General features: G+C 45.8%; 1 protein-coding gene across 1 annotated transcript in view; it reads right to left on the bottom strand.

The window, feature by feature from the left end:
* GHRHR (growth hormone releasing hormone receptor) overlaps positions 1 to 25,700 on the bottom strand; it is a 76,483-nt gene that overhangs the window by 16,240 nt on the left and 34,543 nt on the right. Inside the window, exons 5-7 of the mRNA XM_033932898.1 lie at positions 20,028 to 20,160; positions 14,948 to 15,101; positions 4,591 to 4,651 (exon numbers count right to left, since the gene is read on the bottom strand). Coding sequence (XP_033788789.1) covers positions 4,591 to 4,651; positions 14,948 to 15,101; positions 20,028 to 20,160 — 348 coding nt within the window. The remainder of the gene's footprint in view (positions 1 to 4,590; positions 4,652 to 14,947; positions 15,102 to 20,027; positions 20,161 to 25,700) is intronic.

Raw genomic sequence — 25,700 nt, 5'->3', positions numbered from 1 at the left:
CAAGAGGTCATGGCAGCCATTTTTGTTAATGGCTGCACGCTAATGGTAACTTTAGCACGTGGCCATTAATTTGGAAAATTTGCCATTTTCTGTCTGACTAAAAATGGCCTTAATGCATGGGAAAGACTCATGTGAAGACTTACTAAGGCCACTTTTTAGCACAGCTTAGTAAAAGCACCCCTAACTTAACAGGTCAGACACATTACTCCTGGCAGAATTCTGCTTGCACAGAATTTACACAGAAATCCTCATCCCCACAGGATGCACAGAACTTTGCAAATGCTGTGTAGAATTTAGCATAGGCATGCGTAACAGTGGCTCTGCTCACTCTCTTTTCCCTCCATCGCTAAGCTCCCATAGTGAGACTCGCAAGAACTGACAGCAGCCATTCCGGAAGCGGCGCGGGGCCAGGTAGGAGCGCGAAAAGCTCGCTCCTGCCTTGTGCGCCGCTGGCCGTAAGAGATGAGGGGCAGCCGTCCAGCGAGGGAGGGGGTAGGAGCTGAACCGACTGACCCGAACAAAGAATGAAAAAATTTGTCACTTGTCCCTCCAATTACTTAGCTGAATAAAGGTGCTGTAGTCAGATAGTAGCTGGATTCTCCTTGCTGCTATTTGACTACAGCACCTTTATTCAGCTAAGTAACTGGAGGGACAAGCGACTAATTTTTTCATTCTCTGTTCAGGTCAATGGGTTAGGCATACGGGGCATTGCAGGACAGTGAACTTTTGTCTTCCACTTTTATATATATTTATTTATTGCACATTGTTTGCACTTGACTTGCACTTTAAAGTAGAGAGCTGCACGGGAACGGGGACGACGGGAATCCCGCGGGACCCGCGGGCATCCTGTGGGTTCCCCCTTTGGGTCACGGGGATCCCGTGGGGACGCCCCCTAGGGTCACGGGGATCCCGTGGGGACGCCCCCTAGGGTCGCGGGGATCCCGTGGGGACGCCTCCGAGGGTCGCGGGGTTCCTGCGGGGCTAGATGTACTCAGTCACGCGGCTCTTCTCCCTACCTTCTCTGCTTGCAGCACAGAGCCGATCGGAAGTCTTCCCGACGTCAGCGCTGACGTCGGAGGGGAGGGAGGGCTTAAACAAAGCTGGATGTACTCAGTCGCGCGGCTCTTCTCCCTACCTTCTCTGCTTGCAGCACAGAGCCGAACGGAAGTCTTCCCGACGTCAGCGCTGACGTCGGAGGGGAGGGAGGGCTTAAACAAAGCCCTCCCTCCCTCCGACGTCAGCGCTGACGTCGGGAAGACTTCCGTTTGGCTCTGTGCTGCAGGCAGTGCAGGTAAGGAGGAAAGTAGCCTCGCGGTTCGAGTGGCTACCAAGGGAGGGGGCGGTCCGCCCCGCCCCAGTTGCAGCACAGCCGGCCAGGTCCCCTTACTTTTGTGGCACTTCCCCGACCGACCGACCGACAACAGCCCCGGTCCGACAATCCTCCCTGCCCTGTAGCCGCGAATCTAAATTATCTTCTTACAGCAGCTGTAATAAGGTAATTTAGATTCGCAGTTAAGGGCAGGGAGGTTTGTCGGACCGGGGCTGTTGTCAGTCGGTCGGGGAAGTGCCACAAAAGTAAGGGGACCTGGCCGGCTGTGCTGCAACCGGGACGGTAGAGAAGGAGTGGGGAGAAGGACGCTGAAAGGCCATGGGGAAGACGGGAGGAGGGGGGGAAGGACTCTGAAAGCACTTGAAGACAGAGGAGGGAGAAGGACGCTGAAAGCACATGGGGAATACAAAGGGGTGGAGAAGGACGCTGAAAGGCCATGGGAAGGACGGGGGGGGGGGAAGGACTCTGAAAGCACTTGTGGAAGACAGAGGGGGGAGAAGGATGCTGAAAGCACATGGGGAAGACAAAGGGGTGGAGAAGGATGCTGAAAGCACATGGGGAAGAGAAAGGGGTGGAGAATCCTTGGACGTCGTGTACCTGGACTTCAGCAAAGCGTTTGACAGCGTCCCACACCGCAGGCTGCTGAACAAGATGAAATCGATGGGATTAGGAGAGACTCTAACTGCATGGGTTAAAGATTGGCTTAGTGGCAGACTTCAGAGGGTGGTGGTTAACGGTACCTTCTCTAAAATGTCAGAGGTGACTAGCGGAGTGCCACAGGGTTCAGTCCTGGGCCCACTCCTCTTCAACATATTCATTGGGGATCTAACTCAAGGGCTTCAAGGCAAGGTAACCTTATTCGCTGATGACGCCAAACTATGCAATATAGTAAACGGCTATAATCTACAGGATGCTATGGAGCAAGACCTGCGTACTTTAGAAAAATGGTCCTTGATCTGGCAGCTTGGCTTCAACGCCAAGAAATGTAAGGTCATGCATCTCGGTAACAGAAATCCTTGCAGAACCTACACCCTGAATGGAGAAACTTTAACAAGAACTACAGAAGAACGAGACTTGGGAGTGATCATCAGTGCTGACATGAAGGCAGCCACTCAGGTGGAGAAGGCTTCATCTAAAGCACGGCAGATGATAGGTTGTATCAAGAGAAGCTTCGTCAACAGGAAACCTGAAGTCATGATGCCATTGTACAGAGCCATGGTGAGACCTCATCTGGAATACTGTGTGCAATTCTGGAGGCCACATTACCGTAAGGATGTGCTCAGAATTGAATCGGTTCAGCGGATGGCCACCAGGTTGGTCTCGGGGCTAAAGGGTCTCCCGTACGAAGAAAGATTGAGCAAATTGCAGCTCTACACTCTCGAAGAGCGTAGGGAGAGGGGAGACATGATTGAGACTTTTAAGTACATCACGGGACGGGTCGAGGTGGAAGAGGATATCTTTCTTCTCAAGGGACCCTCGACCACGAGAGGACATCCGCTCAAACTCAAGGGAGGGAAGTTTCGTGGAGACGCCAGGAAGTACTTCTTCACGGAGAGAGTGATTGAGCATTGGAACAAGCTTCCAGTGCAGGTGGTCGAGGCACGCAGCATCCCAGACTTCAAGAACAAATGGGATACCTATGTGGGATCCCTACGAGGTCATGCCAAGGGATAGGGTCACTAGGACTTGAATTGGCGGGTCAGTAGAATGACAGTACAATTATTGTACTTTAGGGGTCAGTAGACTTAAGAGGGTGGGTAAATGGTGTGGGCAGACTTGATGGGCTATGGCCCTTATCTGCCGTCATCTTTCTATGTTTCTATGTTTCTATGAGAAGGACGCTGAAAGGACATGGGGAAGACAGGGGGGTGGGGTGGAGAAGGATGCTGAAAGGCCATGGGGAAGACAGAGAGGGAGAAGGACGCTGAAAGGACATGGGGAAGCAGAGGGGGGAGAAGGACACTGAAAGCACATGTGGAAGACAGAGGGGGGAGAAGGACGCTGACAGGACATGGGGAAGATGGCGGGGAGAAGGACGCTGAAAGGAAATGGGGAAGAGAGAGTAGGGAGAAGACACTGGCAGGGAAGAAGACAGATGCCAGACTATGGGGGAGCGGAGAGAAGAAGATGGGTGCCAGACCAATTTGGAAGGGGGAAGAAAGGGAGAGGCACAGTAACAGAGCAAATGGAAGATGCAGAAGGAAGAGAGACAGTGGATGGAAGGAATTGAATGAGAACATGAGGAAAGCAGAAACTAGGAAAAGAATTATATTTTATTTTTTTATTTTGCTTCAGGATAAAGTAGTATATTAGTTGTGTTGATAAAAATTTATAAACATTAGAGGCTCTGGTAGAAACCCATTTGCAAAGTATGTATTCTTCCCAATTAATATTTTCAAATTAATAAAGTCTTTTTGCTTATTTGTAAATGGGTTTCTACCAGAGCCTTTAATTCAGTAGCATAATTAAATGAAATAACAATTTCTGAAGTTTATATGGACGGGCGGGGATGGAGGGGATTCCTCGCGGGGACGGGTGGGGACGGAGGGGATTCCTCAAGGGGACGGGTGGGATCCTCACGGGGACGGGTGGGGACGGGTGGGACTTTGGCGGGGACGGGTGGGGACGGGTGGGATTTCTGTCCCCGCGCAACTCTCTACTTTAAAGCGCACAGGAGCACCCAAATGATGGTGTGCAACTGGCAGTGAGTGGTAATCTCTGCTCAGTGTTTGCTGGCTTCACTATTCTAAGCACTAGAGTTGCTCTTTGAGTCGCTCTTTAAAGCTTTCAAACTCACGCTGAGGGTGCTCCTTATCTTAAAAATTTAGATTTGAGGTTTATATATTTTTGGTGGAGTCTAAGGATTTAACTTTCCTGCAATGTCCTAGGACACGCCCAACTTATATTTTGGTGTCTTTTAAGGATATTTAGTCTTTGGGTTTTTGCTATCATAAAAAAGGAAGACATTTGATCACATACGGTAGATGGGCATGGGAAAGAAGACGAATAGCCATGATTTCTGTCCTAGTGAGCAGGATGCAACTTGCTACACTTTGTCCACTAGATGTCATCATAAAAGATGTGAGACCACAATACCTCTCCCTTGGTCTGACTGAAACAGCAGCGAAACACCGGGTTTTGCAATAATGAAATCATAAAAGATGAATCACATTCAACTCTCTCCCTGGACAGAGGAGTGGCTATCTCTACACAGACAATGCAATTGCAGCTATGCTATGATATACCTAATTGTTACTCACTCTTTGTCTTCAAAATATGTTTTTGATATTATCCAGACAGTGATAAAAAATGTTGGAGAACCTGTGAAAAAAATCAACAATGCATGCTGGTGTCATTTCAAAGCAAATTAAGCAGACGTATTTGATCTTGAGTTCTGCTACTGTAGAGTTAAAACGCAGGGTAATGCAGAAAATGAGAACACAGAAACCTTCTGGTTCATCAAGACAGTGCAAAATGCATGGAGCCTCGTGATGCTGTGAGCAGAAATCATTTGCCATCGTTTCAAGTCACCCCTTGACATCAGCCATAACTTCCTAAGTGTGTAACAAGTGCTGAAAATCTATGCAAGCAAAATTGGATGCCTACCCGATTTGTGCATACAATTTAATTGAATAACAAGTTAATTATCGCCAGTGATTGGCGTTTTAACAAGCAACTATTGGTGTCAATTTAAATCAATTACAACTTGTGACTGTAAATTTACATACAAGTCAAAAATGAGGCATAGAAATGGGCAGGTCATGGGCAGATAGGGGACATTCCTTTAAGTTACGTTCAGTTATGGAATAAGGGCATCTGCCCCTATATTTAGGCAGAGGCGTTCGCACCATGTTTTTGATGGTGCAAATGGCCACACTTAGGGCTCCTTTTACAAAAGTGCACTAGTGGTTTTAGCGTGCGCTTAGTGCACGCAAAAATGCCGCATGCGCTAGCCGCTACTGCCTCCTCTTGAGCAGGCGGTAGTTTTTCAGCTAGCGCGCGCGCCACAGCACGCGCTAATCCGGTGCATGCCCTAAAAATGCTAGCGCACCGTTGTAAAAAGAGCCCTTAATGTTAGGCACGGTTCTTGGGCGTAAGTGTATTCTATAAACCACGCCTAACTTTAAGCATTGGTTTATAGCAGTGTGCCGCAAATGTAGTGGCCGCGGCTCGAGGTGCGAAGACCCTCCAGATGGGCCCTGAGCCACCAGTGGGAGGGGGGGAAGGAAGCACGGAAGACACATGGAGGGAAGGAGAGGCGCTGGCACTGTCTGATTGCCTACAGGTGATTGCTGCGAGAGGTGCATCCTATAGGCAGTCAGCTGGTGCCGGTGCCCCGCCTCTTCTCCAGCATCTCGCGGGGTACACAGTTTGCGATTCACTGGTTTATAGAATAACTCTTTTTTCCAGTGCCGATTTTTAGGCCTCATATATAGAATTTACTCTCTATATATTCTAAACTATTTGCTCTGGACAAGTCCCATCAAAGAAAAGACTATATAAAAATACACATTAAAAAAAAAATTAACATAAAAAGCATTTGGAAAGTACCAATCATGAGATAGCACTGTTGTAAACAAAAGGCTAGCATTCAAAACTACAATAATTTTTCCCTATCGATGCAATGAACTTCATCCTTTTTTTTTCTTTTTTTTTTTTAATTCTTTATTCATTTTGAAAACTTACAACAAACGTACAGGAATATATCATTAGTAACAACAATAACACTTGTAATTCTCATATAATTCTAAAAACATAAAAATTATATCCCGTCCCACCCACCTTCTTTCAAATATTATAATCAATTATATCATAAATATAATATAAACATATAATTTAGTGAAATTTCCAGAAAAACTCCCCCCAAACCCCCTCTGTGTACATAGATTCATCCAAGGAAAATGATGTTTACTCATTACAATATCGTTCCAATGGCCCCCAGATCTTTATAAAATTATTATAGTTCCCTTTCTGTATTGTAATTGATCTTTCCATCTTAAAAATATGGCATAGTGAATTCCACCAAAATGTATAATTAAGATTAGCATAATTTTTCCAGTTATTGGTGATATGCTGAATAGCAACCCCAGTCAAGATTAATAATACAGTGGTACCTTGGATTACGAGCATAATCCGTTCCAGGAGCATGCTCGTAATTCAAAATGCTCGTTTATCAAAGCGAGTTTCCCCATAGGAAATAATGAAACTCGCTTTGATGTGTTCTCCCCCCGAGAACCGGCATTGCTCCCCTCGAAGGCCCCCCCCTGCGATCAGGCACCCCCGCCCTGCCATGATCTGACCCCCCCGACACGATTGGGCACCCCCCCCCGCCACGATCCAACCCCCCCGCCACGATCCGACATCCCCTCCGACACAATTGGGCACCCCCCCCCCCCCGCCGCTTCTTACCCTCATCTGGGCTCTTGAAAATCTGCTACTCGTCTGCTGGGCCTTGAGCATCTGAGCATGCTCAAGGCCTGCGAGTTAACGTTCACATTCAGAACGTGAACTCGCAGGCCCAGTAGACGAGTAGGCAGATCTTCAAGAGCCCAGATGAGGCACCGATTTTGCAAATGTTTTGCTCGTCTTGCAAAACACTCGCAAACCGGTGCACTCGTAAACCGAGGAACCACTGTAGTTTGTTATTATGTGCTGATATTTGACTTTTTTTCCTCATAGACATGCCAAACAGAATAGTATCATAGGATAATGCAACATGGTTTTCTAATAGACAATTTACTTGAGTCCAAATTGAATTCCAAAATAATCTTATACAGGGACAATGGTAAATTAAATGATCAAGTGTCCCCGCTTCCAGATTACAATGCCATCATTTATTAGACTTAGAGCTATCTAACTTTTGTAAACGAACAGGGGTCCAAAACGCTCTATGCAACAAAAAGAACCAAGTTTGCCTCATAGATGCTGATACTGTACATCTCATTCTCCAAGACCAAATTTGTGGCCATTGAGAACCTCATCCTTAATTCGCCGAGTTCTGTCTTTCCAGTTAAGATACAAGACTGGTACTTCTGGGTGCAAAGGACTTCTTTCCCTTACACAGACTAATCATTGCTCAATGACTAAACATCTGACAACAGAGCAACAACACAGGCCATGAGGGCAGTGGCATAGCTACAGGTGGGCCTGGGTGGGCCCAGGTCCACCGAGCTGCTGAAGATCTATGATGTCTGGCAGGGATTCCCAAGTCCTGTCAATTGAAAACTCCCAGTATCCCTACCAAGGCATATCTTTAAATACCACTTCGCCAGCCATGAGCAGCGACTGATGCAAGGTGCTCAACGCTGGCTCGTTGCCTTCCCTCTGACATAGCTCCGCTCATGTGGAAACAGGAAGTTGTACTGGAGTGAAGACTGTGAGTTGGCGTTGCTTGCTGCTGGTGAAGCGACATTGAAAAAGTACATGGATGAGGGGGTGGAGGAAGTTGAGAGCCTGGATTGCTTGCGAGGGGGAGTGGGAGTTGTAGCTAGATCCCATGAAGATGTTGAGCGCCCAGTTCACTTGTGGGATGAGGAGAGCCTGTATTGCCTGTGGAGTGCAGGGAGTTGAGAGCCTGTATCACCTGTGTGTGTGTGTGTGGGGGGGGGGGGGGATAGATGCCAGGCAGAGAGTGGTGGGTAGGATTCCCTTGCCAACCCACCTTGTGTCCAGGCCCAACCAGAATTGGGTGTCTGCCTATGCCCCTGCATGAGGTGGAGGAAAAAGCAGCCTCGCATGATGCACACCAGGCCCCTTCATCAGCTCTTACAAATGTAGGCTCTGTAAAAGGATACTGGGTTATATTCAATAAATGGTGCCCATAGTTACGCACTGGGATAATCCACCCTAAACGTATTCTGTAAAGACTTCTCTGCACAGAATTGACACCTCCCCCCAAAAAGAAGCAAAGTAAAAGAGTTAAGAAATAGGTCTATGCAAAAGCGACTTGTTATTGCTGTTTATGATGCATGGAGTGAAAACATGCAGATATCCGTAAAGTGCCAGGAACCCTGAGAAAGGAGGTGGGGGGCCGGAAGAATGGAGAATTATAAGCATCTTCCTTTTAGTGTATGTGAAATTGATAGGTCTTGAATGCCTATTGTGTCTCAATCATTCATTAATTGCTGCTTGTTTTGAGAATTAGCTGCTTGTTTTGGAATCTCAGGGAAGTCTGTTAATTAAATTGTGAATTATTTACATTCCATAAGCAAGAATTTGGCAAGTGCCCAGACCCAAAGTAATTGGTTTCTAATTTAACTCGGAGAAAGCACTGAAGTTTTTGCTTTAAAGCAGCGGAGATTTACAGAGAAAGAATTCCTATGGGCTGTGTCCAGTGGTGTAGAGGGGGTGGGAGGACTCCCTGCGCCTCCCCCTAACACCACACTCGTGCCCTCCCTTCCCCCATCCCTCTTCAAATCTTTGCTAACGCAAGAAGCTTCTCTAGCCAGCTGCTACTACCATCGTTGGCTTTTCTTCGGACATCACTTCCTGGCCCTGCAACCAGGAAGTAACTTCAGAGATGTGCCAGGCCGGCACGAGCAGAAGGCCAGAGAAATTGTTCGCATTGGTGAAGATTTAAAGAGGTACCGAGGGAAGGGAGGTTGCAAGCATGGAGTGGGGGTGGGAGAGGTCTTGGCGCCCCCAACATAGAGTTACCAGATTTTCCAAAGGCCCCTCCCCATTCTGGCCGGCCATGCCCCATTCAGCCCTAGGCCCACCCCCACCCCTGCCCTCCTCGACTTGCATGAGCAACAAACGACGTCGGACGGCATCTACGCATGCACATGACGTCACCATGTTGCATCCGTGCATGCACAAATGTTGTCCCGATGTCACTTGTTGCCAGATGCTTTTCAAAACCCGGACAAAGTGCCTGGTATTGAAAAGTCGTCTGGGGAAATCCAGACGTCTGGTAACTCTACTTCACCAAGATGGCACCTGAGCAGGGCCGGATTTAGATGAAAAGAGGCACTAGGCTATTCCACTTATGAGGTCCTTTCACCTCCCATTTTTAAGTTTGTAAATTACATGAGAGATAATAAAATACATCATTACTGTGATATATATCAATATGTTAAATGAAACATAAGCACATAAGCACATAAGCAATGCCTCTGCCAGGTCAGACCTGAGGTCCATCGTGCCCAGCAGTCCGCTCACGCGGCGGCCCAACAGGTCCAGAACCTGCGTAATAATCCTCTATCTATACCCCTCTATCCCCTTTTCCAACAGGAAATTGTCCAATCCTTTCTTAAACCCCAGTACCGTACTCTGCCCTATTACATCCTCTGGAAGCGCATTCCAAGTGTCCACCACCCGCTGAGTAAAGAAAAACTTCCTAGCATTTGTTTTGAATCTATCCCCTTCTAATTTTTCCGAATGCCCTCTTGTTCTTTTATGTTTTGAAAGTTTGAAGAATTTGTCTCTCTCCACTTTCTCTATGCCCTTCATGATCTTGTAGGTCTCTATCATGTCTCCTCTGAGTCTCCGCTTTTCCAGGGAGAAGAGCTCCAGCTTCTACAATCTTTCAGTGTATGAAAGATTTTCCATGCCCTTAATCATTCGTGTCGCTCTCCTCTGGACCCTCTCAAGTATTGCCATATCCTTCTTAAGATGCGGTGACCAATACTGAACACAGTACTCCAGGTGCGGGCGCACCATTGCCCGATACAACGGCAGGATGACTTCTTTCGTTCTGGTCGTAGTACCATTTTTAATAATACCCAACATTCTGTTCGCCTTCTTCGCGGCTGCTGCGCATTGCGCCGTTGACTTCATTGTTGTATCCACCAGTACACCCAAATCTTTTTCAAGGTTACTTCCCTCTAATACTAATCCCCCCATTTGGTAGCTGAACATCGGGTTCTTTCTCCCTATATGCATGACCTTGCATTTCCCTACATTGAATTTCATCTGCCATTTATTTGCCCACTCCTCCAGTTTGCTTAGGTCTCTTTGTAGGGCCTCACACTCTTCCGTAGTTCTGACCCTTCTACAGAGTTTAGTGTCATCCGCAAATTTTACAACTTCACATTTCGTCCCCGTTTCCAGGTCATTAATAAATACATTGAACAGCAGCGGTCCAAGTACAGACCCCTGCGGAACTCCACTCGTGACCTTTCTCCAGCCCGAGTAGTGACCCTTCACTCCAACCCTCTGTCTCCTGCCTGCCAACCAGTGTTTGACCCATCTGTGTACGTCCCCTTCCACCCCGTGGTTCCACAGCTTCCTAAGTAACCGCTCATGGGGTACCTTGTCAAAGGCCTTTTGGAAGTCAAGGTAGATGATGTCTACAGGTTCCCCTTTGTCCAAATGGCTGTTTACCCCCTCGAAGAAGTGCAGTAAGTTTGTTTGGCACGATCTTCCCTTGCAGAAGCCATGTTGGCTCGCTTTCATCAGCCCATTTTTTTCTATGTGCTCACAGATGCTGTCCTTTATCAGTGCTTCTACCATCTTGCCTGGAACCGATGTCAAACTTACCGGCCTATAGTTTCCCGGGTCTCCTCTTGACCCCTTTTTAAAGATAGGTGTAACATTTGCTATCTTCTAGTCCTCCGGTATCTCTCCAGTTTTCAAGGATAGGTTGCAAACTCGTTGGAGTATTTCCGCTATCTCATTTCTTAGTTCTTTTAGTACCCTAGGGTGGATTCCGTCTGGGCCTGGTGATTTGTTGCTTTTCAATCTATCTATCTGTTGGAGGACATCCTCATGGCTCACCTCTATTGCCGACAGTTATTGGTACTAACCTTTATAAAAAATGTGACACGGATAATAAATAAAAAAAAGTCGAGAACACTTATTTGGACATTTATTCTCAGCACCATATATAGTACTTGTAGCAATAACTAATCAAACATAACACACAACATTGCCCCTTCCTATGTCCATAGTGCCCCCAGTGCGTCCTTCCTCACCTCACCCCCCTCCGATGCCCGCCTGCCTCCCGTCCCCCTTCCATTGAACATCCCCCATGCCATCCTGCCTGCCTGCCTTCCATTAAACCCCCCCAACCCCCCTCCGATGCCAGCCTGCCTGCCTCCCATCCCCCTTCCACTGAAACCCCCCACCCCACCCCCGATGCCAGTCTGGGCCGCCCTGTCCTGACGGATCCACGTTTTGCCTCTCTCCCCGCGGGGCTGGGCTTTGCCCAGCTATTTTCGGACTGACGTCTTTCCCTCCCCGATCTTCCTCCCAGGGCGAGAAAAAGAAAGGGAGAAGCCGAGTCAGCGCCCCGTTGCGGTCGGAGCCGGTTCCGATCCCGAAGCGTAGAATTTCTCCTTATTTTCGGTTCAGTGTTTTAGTGTTCACTGTTTTTAGAACAGTGTAATTTTAATTTTGCTAACAATTTGAATGTAGGCCTCTCTTGATCTTGAGGCCCTAGGCTGAAGCCTAGTTAGCCTATAGGAAAATCCGGCCCTGCACCTGAGGCAGTCCGCACCCCTCCCCTTACTAAACCACTGGCTGTGTTGCATTTGCCATACCAGGACTCACTACCGCGGCTTTGTAAAAGGGGCTTATGAGTAATATGCATTGGGTTTTGATGTCATTCCTTCCTTTCTTAAAGAGAATTGGTATCAAACAGACTAACAAGTCTCTCAGTGATTGCTGGTCCATAAGTAGGATGCATGTATAGTATTTGGATGTTAGAATGCAACTAATCTGGAACTACTGTATATTTTACTTTTAGTAATTAATCTATATTGTCTGCTTTTGTATAAGAATATGAATAATTTTTTTCTGGGTATGAATGAGATTAGCTAACCTATATAAATATAAAATCAGATGTATGTATGTATGTTCCAGCATAACTCCGAAATGCACGGACAGATTTCAACCATACTATCTGGGAACAAACACTGTGGGACTCATAATCAAAACAAAAAAACATCTAAAACGTGGCCTAAATGGGTACTTGGACGATCAAAAAGTCTGATTGTCCAAGTACCCATAACCAAAGCTGGTTTTAGACGTATCTAAAACCAGCTTAGGCCTTTCCCCTGCCTCTAAACGCATAGAGCGAAAAGAGGCGTTTTTAGAGGAGGGGAAAGGATGGGAGGTGGGCCGACCTACACTTAGTCCTACAGCAGGTATAACCAAAGATTTAGGCAGGTTGCCTAGTCGGCACTTATACGTTTAGACTTAGACCAAGTCAAAACAGGTATAAGTACCGAAAAAGGGGCCGCTGAGTTGATCGCAGCAGCTCAGCGGCTCCAGCAACCTGCCTACTGACACTATCGCTGCAGGAGAGATGGCTCATCTCTCCTGCCGCGATGGTGATCGCCCACCCCCGAACCATGGCACTTCTTTCTTTCTGCATAGCTGAGTGATGTGTTACAAGTTATAATGAGTTTTGAAATTTTTTCAACTAAATATTAGTAGATAAACATACAAAACAAAGAAAAAAAAGCTAAAAAGTGTGGAGGACTAAGCAATGATTGGGTGGTGAGGTGGTTGAGGGTTTGTCCCCTATCATTAACCCTCCATTTCTCTGAGCTAATCCTACCATATTGTGGCCGGGCCCGAGCTCGAGTAGGTGGGAAACCCTGGCTCAGACCACAAGTAAGATTTTAGGAACGCCTTTTGTATGGTTGGTTAAAGGAAAACCCGGTCACTGGACTTTTCACCAAACTTCACCAGGTTTATTAAAGTAACAAAAAAAACTTCACTGAACTGAATACTTGTCTCAGGCTTAGTCATTAATTTTGCCGTATATTGTACACAAGTCCAGGGCACGCTGGGTGCGCCTCTGCCCAAGACTGACAAGCTTTGTCAACACATTGGCACCATAAAAACAAACCAAAAATGCTTCTGCAGTTTCTTCACTGCTTCTGAATTGTCCCCTCTTAGGACTAAGGGCTTCTCCTAGCCAGAGTTGGCTTGTTACTTTACAGCTGAGCACAGCAGGTGTCAGCAAGCTTTCCACTATACTTTCAGTTAAAAAAAAACACGTTTTTGGCTTTTACTATTTTCTCTCTCTCACTCTGTCCCTCCCCTTTGAAGGATGTTCACAACCTGGACACAGGCTGTGCGGGGCAAGCCTCCCTTGCTAAGGTCTTCAGCCCACCCGAACATGCCCCTAACATCCTGAACTTTATTTCAAAGGGCTACTGGGAGAAATGAGGTTCTAGGAAATACTTCTTTCTTTCTTAATTGGACACTGTTGCCATGCCTTTTCCAGGGAGCTTTCCTCCTGCTCAGGTCTCAATGTCTATGTCTTCTCCCCACATACATTCTTCAGTGTCTCCCTCACTGAGCATTTCCCAGGCTGGCTCAAGGGACCTAGGGCTCTCCACGAAGTCCTCCACTTCTGTCTGTTCCTCCCATCCCCCTCTTTGAATACCTGCCAGCCTTCTCAAATCATTTTCCCCTTCAGGAACACCCTCCAGCTCCTCACCCCAAAACGTGCTAGGAAAGTTATGGTACTTCCCTGGAGGTAATCTCTCTCCCCTGGTGGGCTGGTGTCCTGGAAGCTTTCTTGGCTGGCTCATGGAAGAAGGGAGATAGCAGCGACCTTGGTGTGCTGCTGGGCTCCTACAATCAGGAACAGCTGAGTCTCCTCCTCCTCCCTGATTACTCTGCCTTCTGCCTATTTGAGGTTTGTATGGTTGCAGGGCTAGGTGACCAGCTCCACCCCCTTCTGCCTTGATTTCCCTAACCTTGGGAAAGGAATAATAGGGACGGGCTTGTGGTTTCAATGCCCTCCCTTCCTGAATTCTGGGCTGGCTCCACCCCGGCTTTTCCTCCATGCTATTTGGTTGTACTACCCTACTGCTTTTCCCAGGGTAAATGGGCTTTATTTTAGAGCTTACAGCCTTAAGGGTTGTATTTCTGACTGGACCCCCAGTCTTTTTACCTGTGACAGGAGCTTCCCTGTCACAATATGTAAAGCTTTATTTCAGCAGTGTGTGTTACATTCAAGGGAGGTGTTTTTTGGCTGATACATATCATATTTTTCACTTCCTTATTGGTATACCTATTTGGTATTTTTTCCCTGTTAATCCTTGACTAAATCAATATTATTGCCATATTTGGATTACAGCATGGGTGAAGGTATTCCTCTGGCTCGGGAGGGAGGAAGGGAGGGAGCAGTAGCTGATGTTCTGATGAGAGTTGGGGCGCGGGTGTGGGTGTGGGCGTTACTCTTGCTCGAGAAGGAAGAAGGGAGCACAAGCTGGCATTCGGGTGGGAGTTGGGGCGGGGGTGGGCATGTGCTGATCATGGCAGCAAAAGTCTGCCAGTTCAGGGGGGTTGCTGCAGCGGTGGAAGGGGAAGACTAATATAAACTGAGACCCCCATTTTGGGGCCATTTTTGGGGTCCAAAAATATTGGTTTATATTCAAGTATATACGATACAGTACTGTTCATGCTCTATTTTTTCTAGTCGCATAATTGAAATCTCTCATTATTATTATTATGTTACCAAATTAGTTAGCATTTTGTTGTCTGTCTTTTCATCCTGTCCAGTTGGATGGTAGCTTACCCCCATTAATAAGTTTTTTTCCATCCCATATGGGATTTCTATCTAAACATTCTTCATTTTGTTTTGTGCAGAACGTCAGTCCTGTCTGGTTCCTTGCCATCCTTAACATATAACGTCAATCCCTCCAATTCACTTACCCCACCCAAACAGGACAAGCCACCAAAAGTATCTTCTCCCATGTGGAAAGGACGATACCAGCAAAGAGTTCAGGTACAAAGCTTCCACCAAAAGCCATTTGAAATTTGTCATTGTGAAGTAGTTTAAGAACACAATTGATACCTTACATTCAGTCTAAAAGAAAAAAAAAAAGAGAAAATATACGTCACTATGGGGTCCTTTTACTAATGTGTGCTAATGAATTAGTTCAGAGGTTCTCAACTGGTGTATCGCTGTGCACTTCTCCCTCCGTTGTCGCTGTGATGGGGGATTAGCAGAACCGCAAATACAGAAAAACCGCAAATAACTTTTTCATATGTTATTTGCTGTTTTCTATTAAAAACCATTGTGAATATGGGGAAACCGTGAATAACATGTTGGGAGACCTGGCCTTTTCCTGAAGGAGAAGCAAAACACGGTGAAGAAAGTGCTGGGAATCGGGGATTTTCTCTGTAAACGCTTGGAATCAGCGATTTCTCTAGACATGCTGATGTAATTTGGGGGGGAGGAGCCAGCAAGCTAAAAACCGTGAATAATCGAAACCGTGATTGCTGAAACCGCGAATACGGAGGGAGAAGTGTACACCAGTGAACTGCAAGAGGTGGCTAGGTGCACCTCGAGCTATTGTGGAGTAAGTGTTTTAGAAGTGAGGCTTGGGGAGGTGTGACAATGCTCAGGAAGGCATGAGTGAAAGATCTGCAAGGCGTGGTGAGGCTGAGGAGCATGCAGGTAATTTTGTAACCCTTTCTGTATTTATATATGTAATCTTGTTCTGGGGTCTCCTGAGAGGATGGGTTCTAAGACTAAATAAATAAATGTGCGAGAGAGAGGCAAAGGGTGAGAGGAGGAAGAGCATGAAAGGCGAAAGGCAAACTGGCGGGTGGGAGTTTGGGGTGCACATGCCAAAGCATTGCGAGTTGGTTCTGGGGCAGGCCACAGAGGGAGCCACACAATGCACAGCGGTCACACCAGGGAGCTGGGCCCGCTTTCCTCAGTCTCTCTGCTACGGGGTGCCTTGCAGGGAGAGTCACTCGCATGTGTGTCCTTCGTCTGTTTCTTGACTTTGCATTTCTCCTAGTCATTGTTTGCTTTTTACTCCTCCACCAGGGACACCTGTGGGGGTTTTTTTTCCCCTTTCTGTGAGTGTTGATTGACTGAACTCAGCTTTTCTTTGATTTTTTTTAATGACATCTACATTAAATGCAAATAATAGAAAGTCTTCAATCCATTAATTTTCCTAAGATAGCCTCTGTGACACCTAGAGATATGATGAAACGTTATATGGTAGAGATTTTGGGTATTCCAGAGGATACATTACCACCACTTACTCAAGTATATTACTTACCAATGAAAACTACTAAATTACCACTTAAACAACAGGAGGATAATCAACCACTTGATGTTTCAGCAATCTTGGAACTTTCGGACAGAGAGCTTGCATCTCCGGCAACATTGCTTCTTACGGTGGCCCTTGCACCAGATAAAAACTGGTTGCTTAGAATGTACTTTAGGAATAAAATGAAAGAATTTCTTGGACATAAAATATTAATGTTCCCAGATTTGGCACGGGAAACCCAGAGAAGAAGGCGAGAGTTTCTTTTGATGAAGCCAGGTGTTATATCTCTTGGAGGGACCTTTTTCCTACGACACCCTTGCAAATGTGTAATACAGTACCATATGAAGAAATATGTATCCTTTGAGCCATTCCAGTTGACAGCTTTTCTGGCAGGAACTCGACTGGATGAAGGGAAATCAAGCGAGGTCCAATTGAATAAATGATATCCTTCCTCAGCTAAGGGACTTTGTTTTCCTAATATTTGATTTGATTTTTGTCAGCATCTGTTAATATGTCCGCCTCATCCATCTTGGATCTAATTTAGAGGACTTGAGCTGAATTTAAGCTAAACATTTATTTTATTTAGTTGATTATTATGTATTTTACCTATGAGTATTATTTTTCTGCTTTTCTTCAACTTTCTGTACAAGTGGATACTTGATTTATAAAATGTAAAATTTGATAAATATAAAATAAAAAAAAAAAAGAAAGTCTTCAATCCATTGAAGATGAAATGAGGGTATGTTTGTCTCATATAAGTCCCAACATAAAAAGTTGCCCAAAAACATCAAACTTGTGTTTCACACAGCCACACTTAGGGGTCCTTTTATCAAACCAGGTTAGCAGGGTTAGCGCGTCGGACATTTCATCACGGGCTAACCCCCGCGGCCAGCTAAAAAACTAATGCCTGCTCAATGCAGGCATTAGCGGCTAGCGTAGCAGGCGGTTTAACGCGCGGTATTACCGCAGCTTGATAAAAGGACCCCTTAATTTATTAAAACAAGATTATTAATAGCTTTCTGAAGTTTGTTACTTTTATTCATAGTATAGTTAATATTTTTTAATTTTGTGCACAAGTGTGCTGGAAAAATTTTCATGTTTTACAGTGTGCCGCAAACCCCAAAAGTTTGAGAACCACTAAATTAGTTTGCGTTAAATGCCATGTAGCCCATAGGTATAGAATGGGTTGCATGACATCTAGTGGGGAAGGGGTAAAACGCAGACCTGACGGACCTCGCAGATCTAAACCCGCATGTCCTTAAAAATCTGAGGTCCGTGCCACTTGTAGTTAGTTTCTGGCTCTGACAGACCTCGATGACAATTTATCCCTGACGGATCCGTCTCAGCATAGGGAGGGAAAAATATTAGGATCCGTCAGGGCTAAAATGTCACCGAGGTCTGTCAGAGCCAGAGACTAAAAGTGGTGCGGCTACTTTGCTGGCAATAATTGAATGTTTATAGAGCCCAGATGGTTGGGCCGGGTCACCGCCACTGGTATCGAGGTCTGTCAGAGCGAGAAACTACCGTATTTTCACTCATATACTGCGCACCCGTGTAAAATGCGCACTGTAATTTATGTAAATAAATTTTTATATACCGCGCACACCCCTATACTGACGTCAGAGAAAGGGCAGGACCGCTGGAAGATGAAGCAGCGTAGACGCAGGGCTAAGAGAAGGGGAAAGACCGCCAGCAGAGGAAGCAGCAGGACGACGGTAGGCAGCTTCTACATGATGGGGGGGGGGAGGCTGTGGGGGTGCGAGCGGTCCTTCGGGGTGGGGGTGCAGGTGCGTGTGCGAGCGCGAACGGTCCTTCGGGGTGGGGGTGCAAACGGTCCTGCGGGGTGAATCAGACGTCGGGGGGGAACTATGTAAAAAAAAAAGGGATAACGCGCTCACGAATATAACACGCATGGTTATACTCGGTTTGTAAAAATTGTGTATAACGCGCGCGTTATATGCGTGAAAATACGGTAACTACACGAACACGGACCTCAGAGTTTTAAGGACATGCGGTTTTAGATCCGCGAGGTCTGTCAGGTCCTTGAGGTCCGCGTTTTACTCCTTCCCCTTCTAGCATGTGCTGTATCTATTAGCACACTTTAGTAAAAAGACTACTAAGAGATGCAAAATTTTCATTTGGAAGGGGGGGTGCAGATTTCCCTTGCCTACACTGTTGTAAAATACCATCTACAAGGGGCCGCTGAAAAGTTCTCAGCCCAACCAAGGAAAGAATGATGTGGAACTATGAAACTTACAAGTTATGCCACACCTTTCTTGACACTTTTCATTTCATTTCACCTCATTGGTTAGGTAGGCTCAGAAGTTCTGCCAGCCTAACCAATCAACTTAATACACAACCAAAAAATGCCTTTAGGGTAATTTGTCCAGGCATTGAATCCCCTGATGGCAATAGGTGCTCCTGTAAGCAGGAGGAGCCCAAACGCTGAGCTCACCTAGAGCCATCAAGGAATTCAGCTTCTGTGGAGAATCCCTTGCTGAATCCCTTGGCTGGCTAATGAAGCATGACATGCTAGATATAAGGAGGAGGAGACGGAAGCCCACAGTCTGCAGTCCAGTTGGAGGGAAGGAGAAAGAGCTGCTGGGAGCTCGCAGCCAGAGGGAAGGAGTTAAAGCCTCCAGGAGCCATAGTCCACAGCTGAAGATAAGGTAGAGTAGCCATCGGGAGCCTACAGCCAGCAGCCTATGGTCAGGGCCTTCACTGAATCCCTCGAAGGCTCTAACCATATGCCACTGACAGAAATGTTAGCTCAATAAGTGGTCTGACCTTAACAGAAATTGTTTTCAAAACTCCAGGTTTTTAATTCTTTGCAAAAACCCAGATAATTAGTTATATTACTGATAGCAGCAGGTAATGAATTCCACAATGAAGGTCCCAAACAACTGAGGGCAGGATTCACAATACTCTGACAACACAGTAAAAAATACTCAATAAAGTGGGGGGAAGGAGGAAGAGTTTCCAGGAGCCATGGCACGCAGCTGGACATGAAGGTTGAGTAGCCATCGAGAGCTCACAGCCAGAATCCCTTGAAGGCCTGACAGCATGCCACTTCTCAAATCATGTATATGATACTTAGGATATAATCAGTATATAAATAAAATAATCTAATAATATAATTTTATGTTGGTTGGCATTTACACATGTGTATTGCCACTTACAAACATATAAATGATTTCAATAATGACACTGGGCTAAATTCTTATATATGGCATCCCAAAAAATTGCCACTGATCGGCATGGCGAATAGCGCAATTCTTTTTTTTAAAAAAAATTCCCACTATACAAAGCATCGTGCTTAGTGGCCATACATACTATAACATTTAATTGCACCGATTTAAGCCAAGGAAAACCAGGCTTACATGCCTGTGCCTAAATTGGGTGTGGATTGGGTGCATTCTGTAACAGCGTACCTAACTTTTAAGAATGCCGAGGTCCGCCCATGCTCCTCCCCTGGCCATGCCCTCTTTTGAGATTCATGCACTAGAAGTGACACGCACCGCTGTATAGAATGTGCCTATCAAATTGTGTGCATAACGTCTAGTTAGCGCCAATTAGCATAAATTAGTAGATGATTGGCTTGTTAAACAATTAATTGCATGCACAACTCATGGCATTATAAACAGAATTTGGGGAATTATTCATGCCTAAAACTAGATGCTACCTTATGGCATCACCCCTTTAAAAGAGCCTTTTCAAATACATACTGTTGAGAGGCTGCAATGATCAACATCTTCATCACTGAAGAGGAAGGCATCCTTAATGAAAACTGCAAATGCTTTGAGGATAAAGGTGATAAACAACTGGATATGGATATAGTTTCTGTGACAGTGGAGTCTCCTGTTAATGAAAACACAAATAATTTTAGAGCAAGAGCATGACTGCTGAAATGACCTTGTTTAACCTCATACCATGTCAGTCTAGGGCAGCCCCATTGAAACCTGGAGCTGCCCCAACGAAAAAAGACCCCCAGCTGCAGGGAAAGGACATCGGGCCGCGTGGGAGACCAGCTCCGCCTCCCGAAGCCCCCTGCAACAGCTCTCTCTGTTCAGGGCAGCTCCATTGCCACCGGGAGCTGCCCCAATGCAAGCCAGCCCTCCCGCTGCAGGAAAAGAACTTCGGGCCGTGTGGGAGTCAAGCTCCGCCCCCCGAAGCCTCCTGCAGAGCACAGTTTCGCTCCTCTTCTCTCCAGGGCAGCCCCATTGAAACCGGGAGCTGCCCCAATGAAAAAAGACCCCCAGCTGCAGGGAAAGGACATCGGGCCGCGTGGGAGACCAGCTCCGCCTCCCGAAGCCCCCTGCAACAGCTCTCTCTCTTCAGGGCAGCTCCATTGCCACCGGGAGCTGACCCAACGCAAGCCAGCCCTCCCGCTGCAGGAAAAGAACTTCGGGCCGCGTGGGAGTCAAGCTCCACCTCCCGAAGCCCCCCGCAGCTTATTCATTTGAATAGTCCAACAGCAGGTCCTAACTCCCACAAAACAGCGGGATCTATCTCCCTCACCGATAACAGCAGGACAGGCCGCTTTCTGAAACAATCCAGACCCTTACCCCCTGTCACCAAAAATGAAGCTATCACCACAAACACATACTCAAGCCACCCTACTGATAATCCTCCTCATTACCAGTTGGAAAGTAGTAGCAAACAACTTATCCATCACACTCGCAAGCTCCATTGCAACCAATTTCCAACACCACAACAGGCGATCCCTTATAACAAGAAACTCGAACCACCAAACCAGCACTCAACATCCCATCACCCTAACCTGGAGAAGAAGACCAACACTTCCCAAGACCAAACCTCAATCTCCTCCTAAAACACTCATCTACCCTGAAATGACCCACATTCATCAAACAGATATCACTACCCTAACCTGTGCCTACGTAAACATCAGAGCCTTAGGACCCAAAACAGAACATATAAAAAATTGGATAAAAACCGAAAACCTAGACTGCCTCTTCCTAACAGAAACCTGGTTAACTTCAGACACAGACCCTAGAATAACAGAGGTATGCTCTCAGGGGTACAAAATAACAGTGACCTGCAGAGAGAAAAAAAGAGGAGGAGGACTAGCAATAATATTCAAGGATTCCCAAACCCTAAATATACTAGAAAAAACATCCACCACACAAATGGACTTCCTTGCCTGTCATCTCACAAGCACCACACTAAAAAACTCACTAAATTGCATGCTCTGTTACATAACACCAGGTAACTGGACCACAGTGAGACCTGAATTTGAAAACTTCATTTACCAAAACTCTTTAACAGCAGAATATAACCTTATTCTAGGAGATCTAAATCTTCACCTTGAAGACCTAACATCCACACCAGCTAAAAACTGTCTAGCATTTCTCAATGCCTTATCCTTCCAAATCCTAAACCCACAAACCACTCATGAAAAAGGACATCAACTTGACATTGCAGCCTTCATGACCCGTCAACTAACCACCCCAGTAATTCAAACACTCAGTGGAACCTGGTCCCCATCCCTCTGGTCAGACCACTACACTTACAATTTCAACATCAACTGGACCAAGAACAAAACCACACCTAAATCCAAAAAATAACATACACCTCACGCAAACATATCGAGCCAATCGTATTCTGGACAAAAATAGATGAAACACTCCAGGTCTGCGACCCCAAAGGCTTCATCTCTCACTGGAATAATCTGACCACCAACATCCTGGATGAACTAGCCCCATTACAAGCCAAAACTAGAACCAGCAGAAGATCAGACCAATGGTTCGACAACGATCTACTCCAACTTAAAAGACAATGCAGACGATTAGAAAGAAAATGGAGAAAAACAAACCTAGATCAAACCAAAACCGCCTAGAAAAAAATTAACAAACAATATAAACTTCTACTAAAAGACAAGAGGAAAACTCACTACACAAATCTTATAGGCACAGAAACCCAAGATACCAAAAAACTATTCCAAATATTAAAAGACCTAACTGATACCAAACCCTACACGACCACAAACACCCCACCCCCCTCAGCTACCCTCTTAGCAGATCACTTCAAGAACAAAATCACTAACGCCAGAGCCACCCTCAATTTTACCCCATCCCACCTAAACAAAATCATAATTCACCCCACAGGAAAAGAATCAACAGCAGCAGACAGAACATGGTCTCAATTCCCCAACATACAATGGTCCGAACTCAATAAACTCTACAAAAAATACAGCCACGCTTCCTGTGACCTCAACCACTGCCCATCATATCTCCTTACTACCTCCAGTGTTAAATTCTGTACTCTACTTCTGCAATGGATACAAACTACACTCACAGATGGCATTTTCCCTACTGACCTCAGCGAAATCATCATTACCCCAATTCATAAAGACCCAAAAGGACCAATGGACCAACCTTCCAATTTCAGACCCATTGCCTCAATATCGCTATATGTCAAAATTACAGAAGGCCTAATAGCCAAACTCCTCACAAACTATCTAGACGACCATAACTTACTCCACCCCACGCAATGTGGCTTCAGAACCAACTTCAGCACTGAGACACTACTAAGCTCCCTTCTGGACACAGCCAGTCAACATCTTAGCACAGGAAAAAAAATGCTTCTCATACAACTGGACCTGACTGCAGCATTTGATCTAGTTGACCATAACATCCTTCTTCAAATCTTGGATGCAATAGGTATCTCAGATAAAGTATACTCTTGGTTTGAAGGCTTCCTAAAATCCAGAACCTACAGAGTAAAATCAAACAAAGAAAAATCTGAGCCTTGGTCAAACCCTTGCGGCGTACCACAGGGATCCCCACTATCCCCTACTCTCTTCAACCTATACACTGCCTCTCTCGGAGTTTACCTGGACAATCTAGGCATAACCACCTATAGTTATGCGGATGATATCACCATCCTCATACCATACGATCAGCCAAAGACCACCATGACAAATATACTACACAGAACACTAGAAATAGTTACGATCTGGATGAAAGAACACAAACTGAAACTCAACCCAGATAAAACTAAATTCATACTCCTCGAAAATGACAAAGTCCCAACCATAACCAACTTAGAACTCAACTCAATCAACTATCCAATCCAAAACACCATAAAACTACTAGGAATGACAATAGACAGATGCTGTACTATGCAACCGCAAATAAATAAAACAATACAGAAATCCTTCGCAACAATGAGAAATCTGAGACAAATCCGGAAATTCTTTGAAAGAACACAATTCCAGTTTATAGTGCAATCCCTTATCCTAGGACTGCTAGACTACAGCAACATCCTCTACCTCCCCTGCCCTGCCTTTATGACCAAACAACTACAAACAATCCAAAATCGATAATGTGAGGTGGGCCGGTCTAGCAAAAGCCCCGAGGCTGCCCGGGATAGCGGATGCTGGACAGGGAGAGCAGGGAAAGGAGAAGGCCTACTTCTGGACAGGGGCATCAGGTAAGAAGTGCTGCTGGACAGCGGGGAGGTAAAAGGAAGGGAGAAGGGCTGCTGCTGGACAGGGGGAGCAGGGAAGGGGTGGTGGTGGACAGCCGAGGAAAGAAAGAAAGATGCCCTCGTGATCTTGGGCAAACCACTTACATCTTAATTCTATATATGGTGCTAAAAATGACACACACCCAAATTTGGATGCAAGCCCAATCTGCGCACGAAATTTAATTATCAAATGAGCCAATAATTGGGTGCTAATAATCAATTACTGGTATTATGAGCGTATTTGAATTTATGAACACATCTTTAGGCTCCACACGTAAATTTTGCACATGGTCCATAAAGGTGGCGCAGCCATGGGGGGAGGGGCGTGGACGAATCGGGGAAGTTCCTAGAATGTGCGTAGAGTGTTACGAATTAAGGGAGTTCCGCTCCTAATTTAGGCATGAGAAATTGCAGCGGGTTTATTTGGCGTAAATCCTTGCACCCCAAATTGGGCACAGAAACAGCTTCCAACGCTGAGCACCCTGTATAGAATAGCACGAAGTGCCAGTTTTTATCGGTGCCATATATAGATTTTAGTCCTTAACCCTCCACTGCCTTAGATATAGATTGACTGTAAGCAATAATGGGATGAGAGATTGACCCTTTTTAGGGGGGGTTTGGTATGGAAAATCTTGGGGCTCCTTTTACAAAGCCGTGCTAGGGCCTTAACACGCAGAATAGCGCTCGCTAAATTACCGTGTGCGCTAGCCGCTACTGCCTCCTTTTGAGCAGGCGGTAGATTTTTTGGCTAGCACGTGCTGTAGCGCGTGCTAATCCGGTGCGTGCGCTAAAACCGCTAGCGCAGCTTTGTAAAAGGAGCCCTTGGTATGCATGGAATTCAGCTCTGTCCGGTTTTATGAATAAGAGTTATTTATTTATTTATTTTAAGTTATTTATATTCCGCCTATCAATGAAGGTTGTTTCAGCAGTTTATATTCAGCTGCTCAAGCATTTTTCCCTATCTGTCCCAGGGGGCTCACAATCAATCTAACATATCTGGGGCAATAGAAGATTAAGTGACTTGCCCAGGGTCACAAGGAGCAGCATGGGGCTTGAACCCACAACCTCAGGATACTGAAGCTGTAGCTCTAACCACTAGGCCGTTCTTCCTCATATATGTATGGAATTTAGGTCCGTCCTATTTTATGAATTGGAGCTCTTATTGTGGTGGGTTTTTTTTGGTTTTTTTAATATATAATTAGAGATTGTAAATAGAGAATGACACGATGACAAAATTCATCATCGTTCCCGTCCCTGCGGATAACCGTGGGAACTAATCCCATGTCATTTTCTAGTGTCTATTTCAACCTCAGTCCTTCTACACCAGCATTCTTCAAAGCAAAGCTTGCGGGTCAGTGGCTGTGCTTATGTGAGCCAACGATAATGAAGCCATTGTGACATCACTGATGTGATTGGTTCTTAGGCACTGGTGGAATGAGGCATTATGACATCACAATATCTGCTCTGGATACCAGAGACTGTCATTCTGTAGTGTCTGTTTCAACCTCGGTCCTTCTACACCAGCATTCTTCAAAGCAAAGCTTGCGGGTCAGTGGTTGTGGCCATTCATACTCTGATTCTTCCCTCTCTCCTTAAAGAATGACATGAGATGGTTTCCCGCGGTTATCCTCGGGGACGGGAACGGTGATGAATTTTGTCACCGTGTCATTCTCTAATTGTAAACTACTGGGTACTGGATGTTGGAGGCGATATATGAAATGTTTTAAGAAAACATAAATGTAAAGCCCCTGGGAACAGGAAAATATTGAGTTTTCCCAAATGAAAGTCTCCTTTGGCTACTACTGGCAAAGGTGTAAACTAAGGGCTCCTTTTACTAAGCTGCGGTAGCGATTTTAGCGCACGCCAAATATTAGCACGCGCTAAGCCACGCGCTACGCGGAAACACTAAC

This window comes from Geotrypetes seraphini, chromosome 2 (assembly GCF_902459505.1).
Source record: "Geotrypetes seraphini chromosome 2, aGeoSer1.1, whole genome shotgun sequence".
NCBI classification, from domain to species: Eukaryota; Metazoa; Chordata; class Amphibia; order Gymnophiona; family Dermophiidae; genus Geotrypetes; species Geotrypetes seraphini.
The sequence above is the reverse complement of the archived record's forward strand: the minus strand, read 5'-3'. Positions and strand labels throughout refer to the sequence as shown.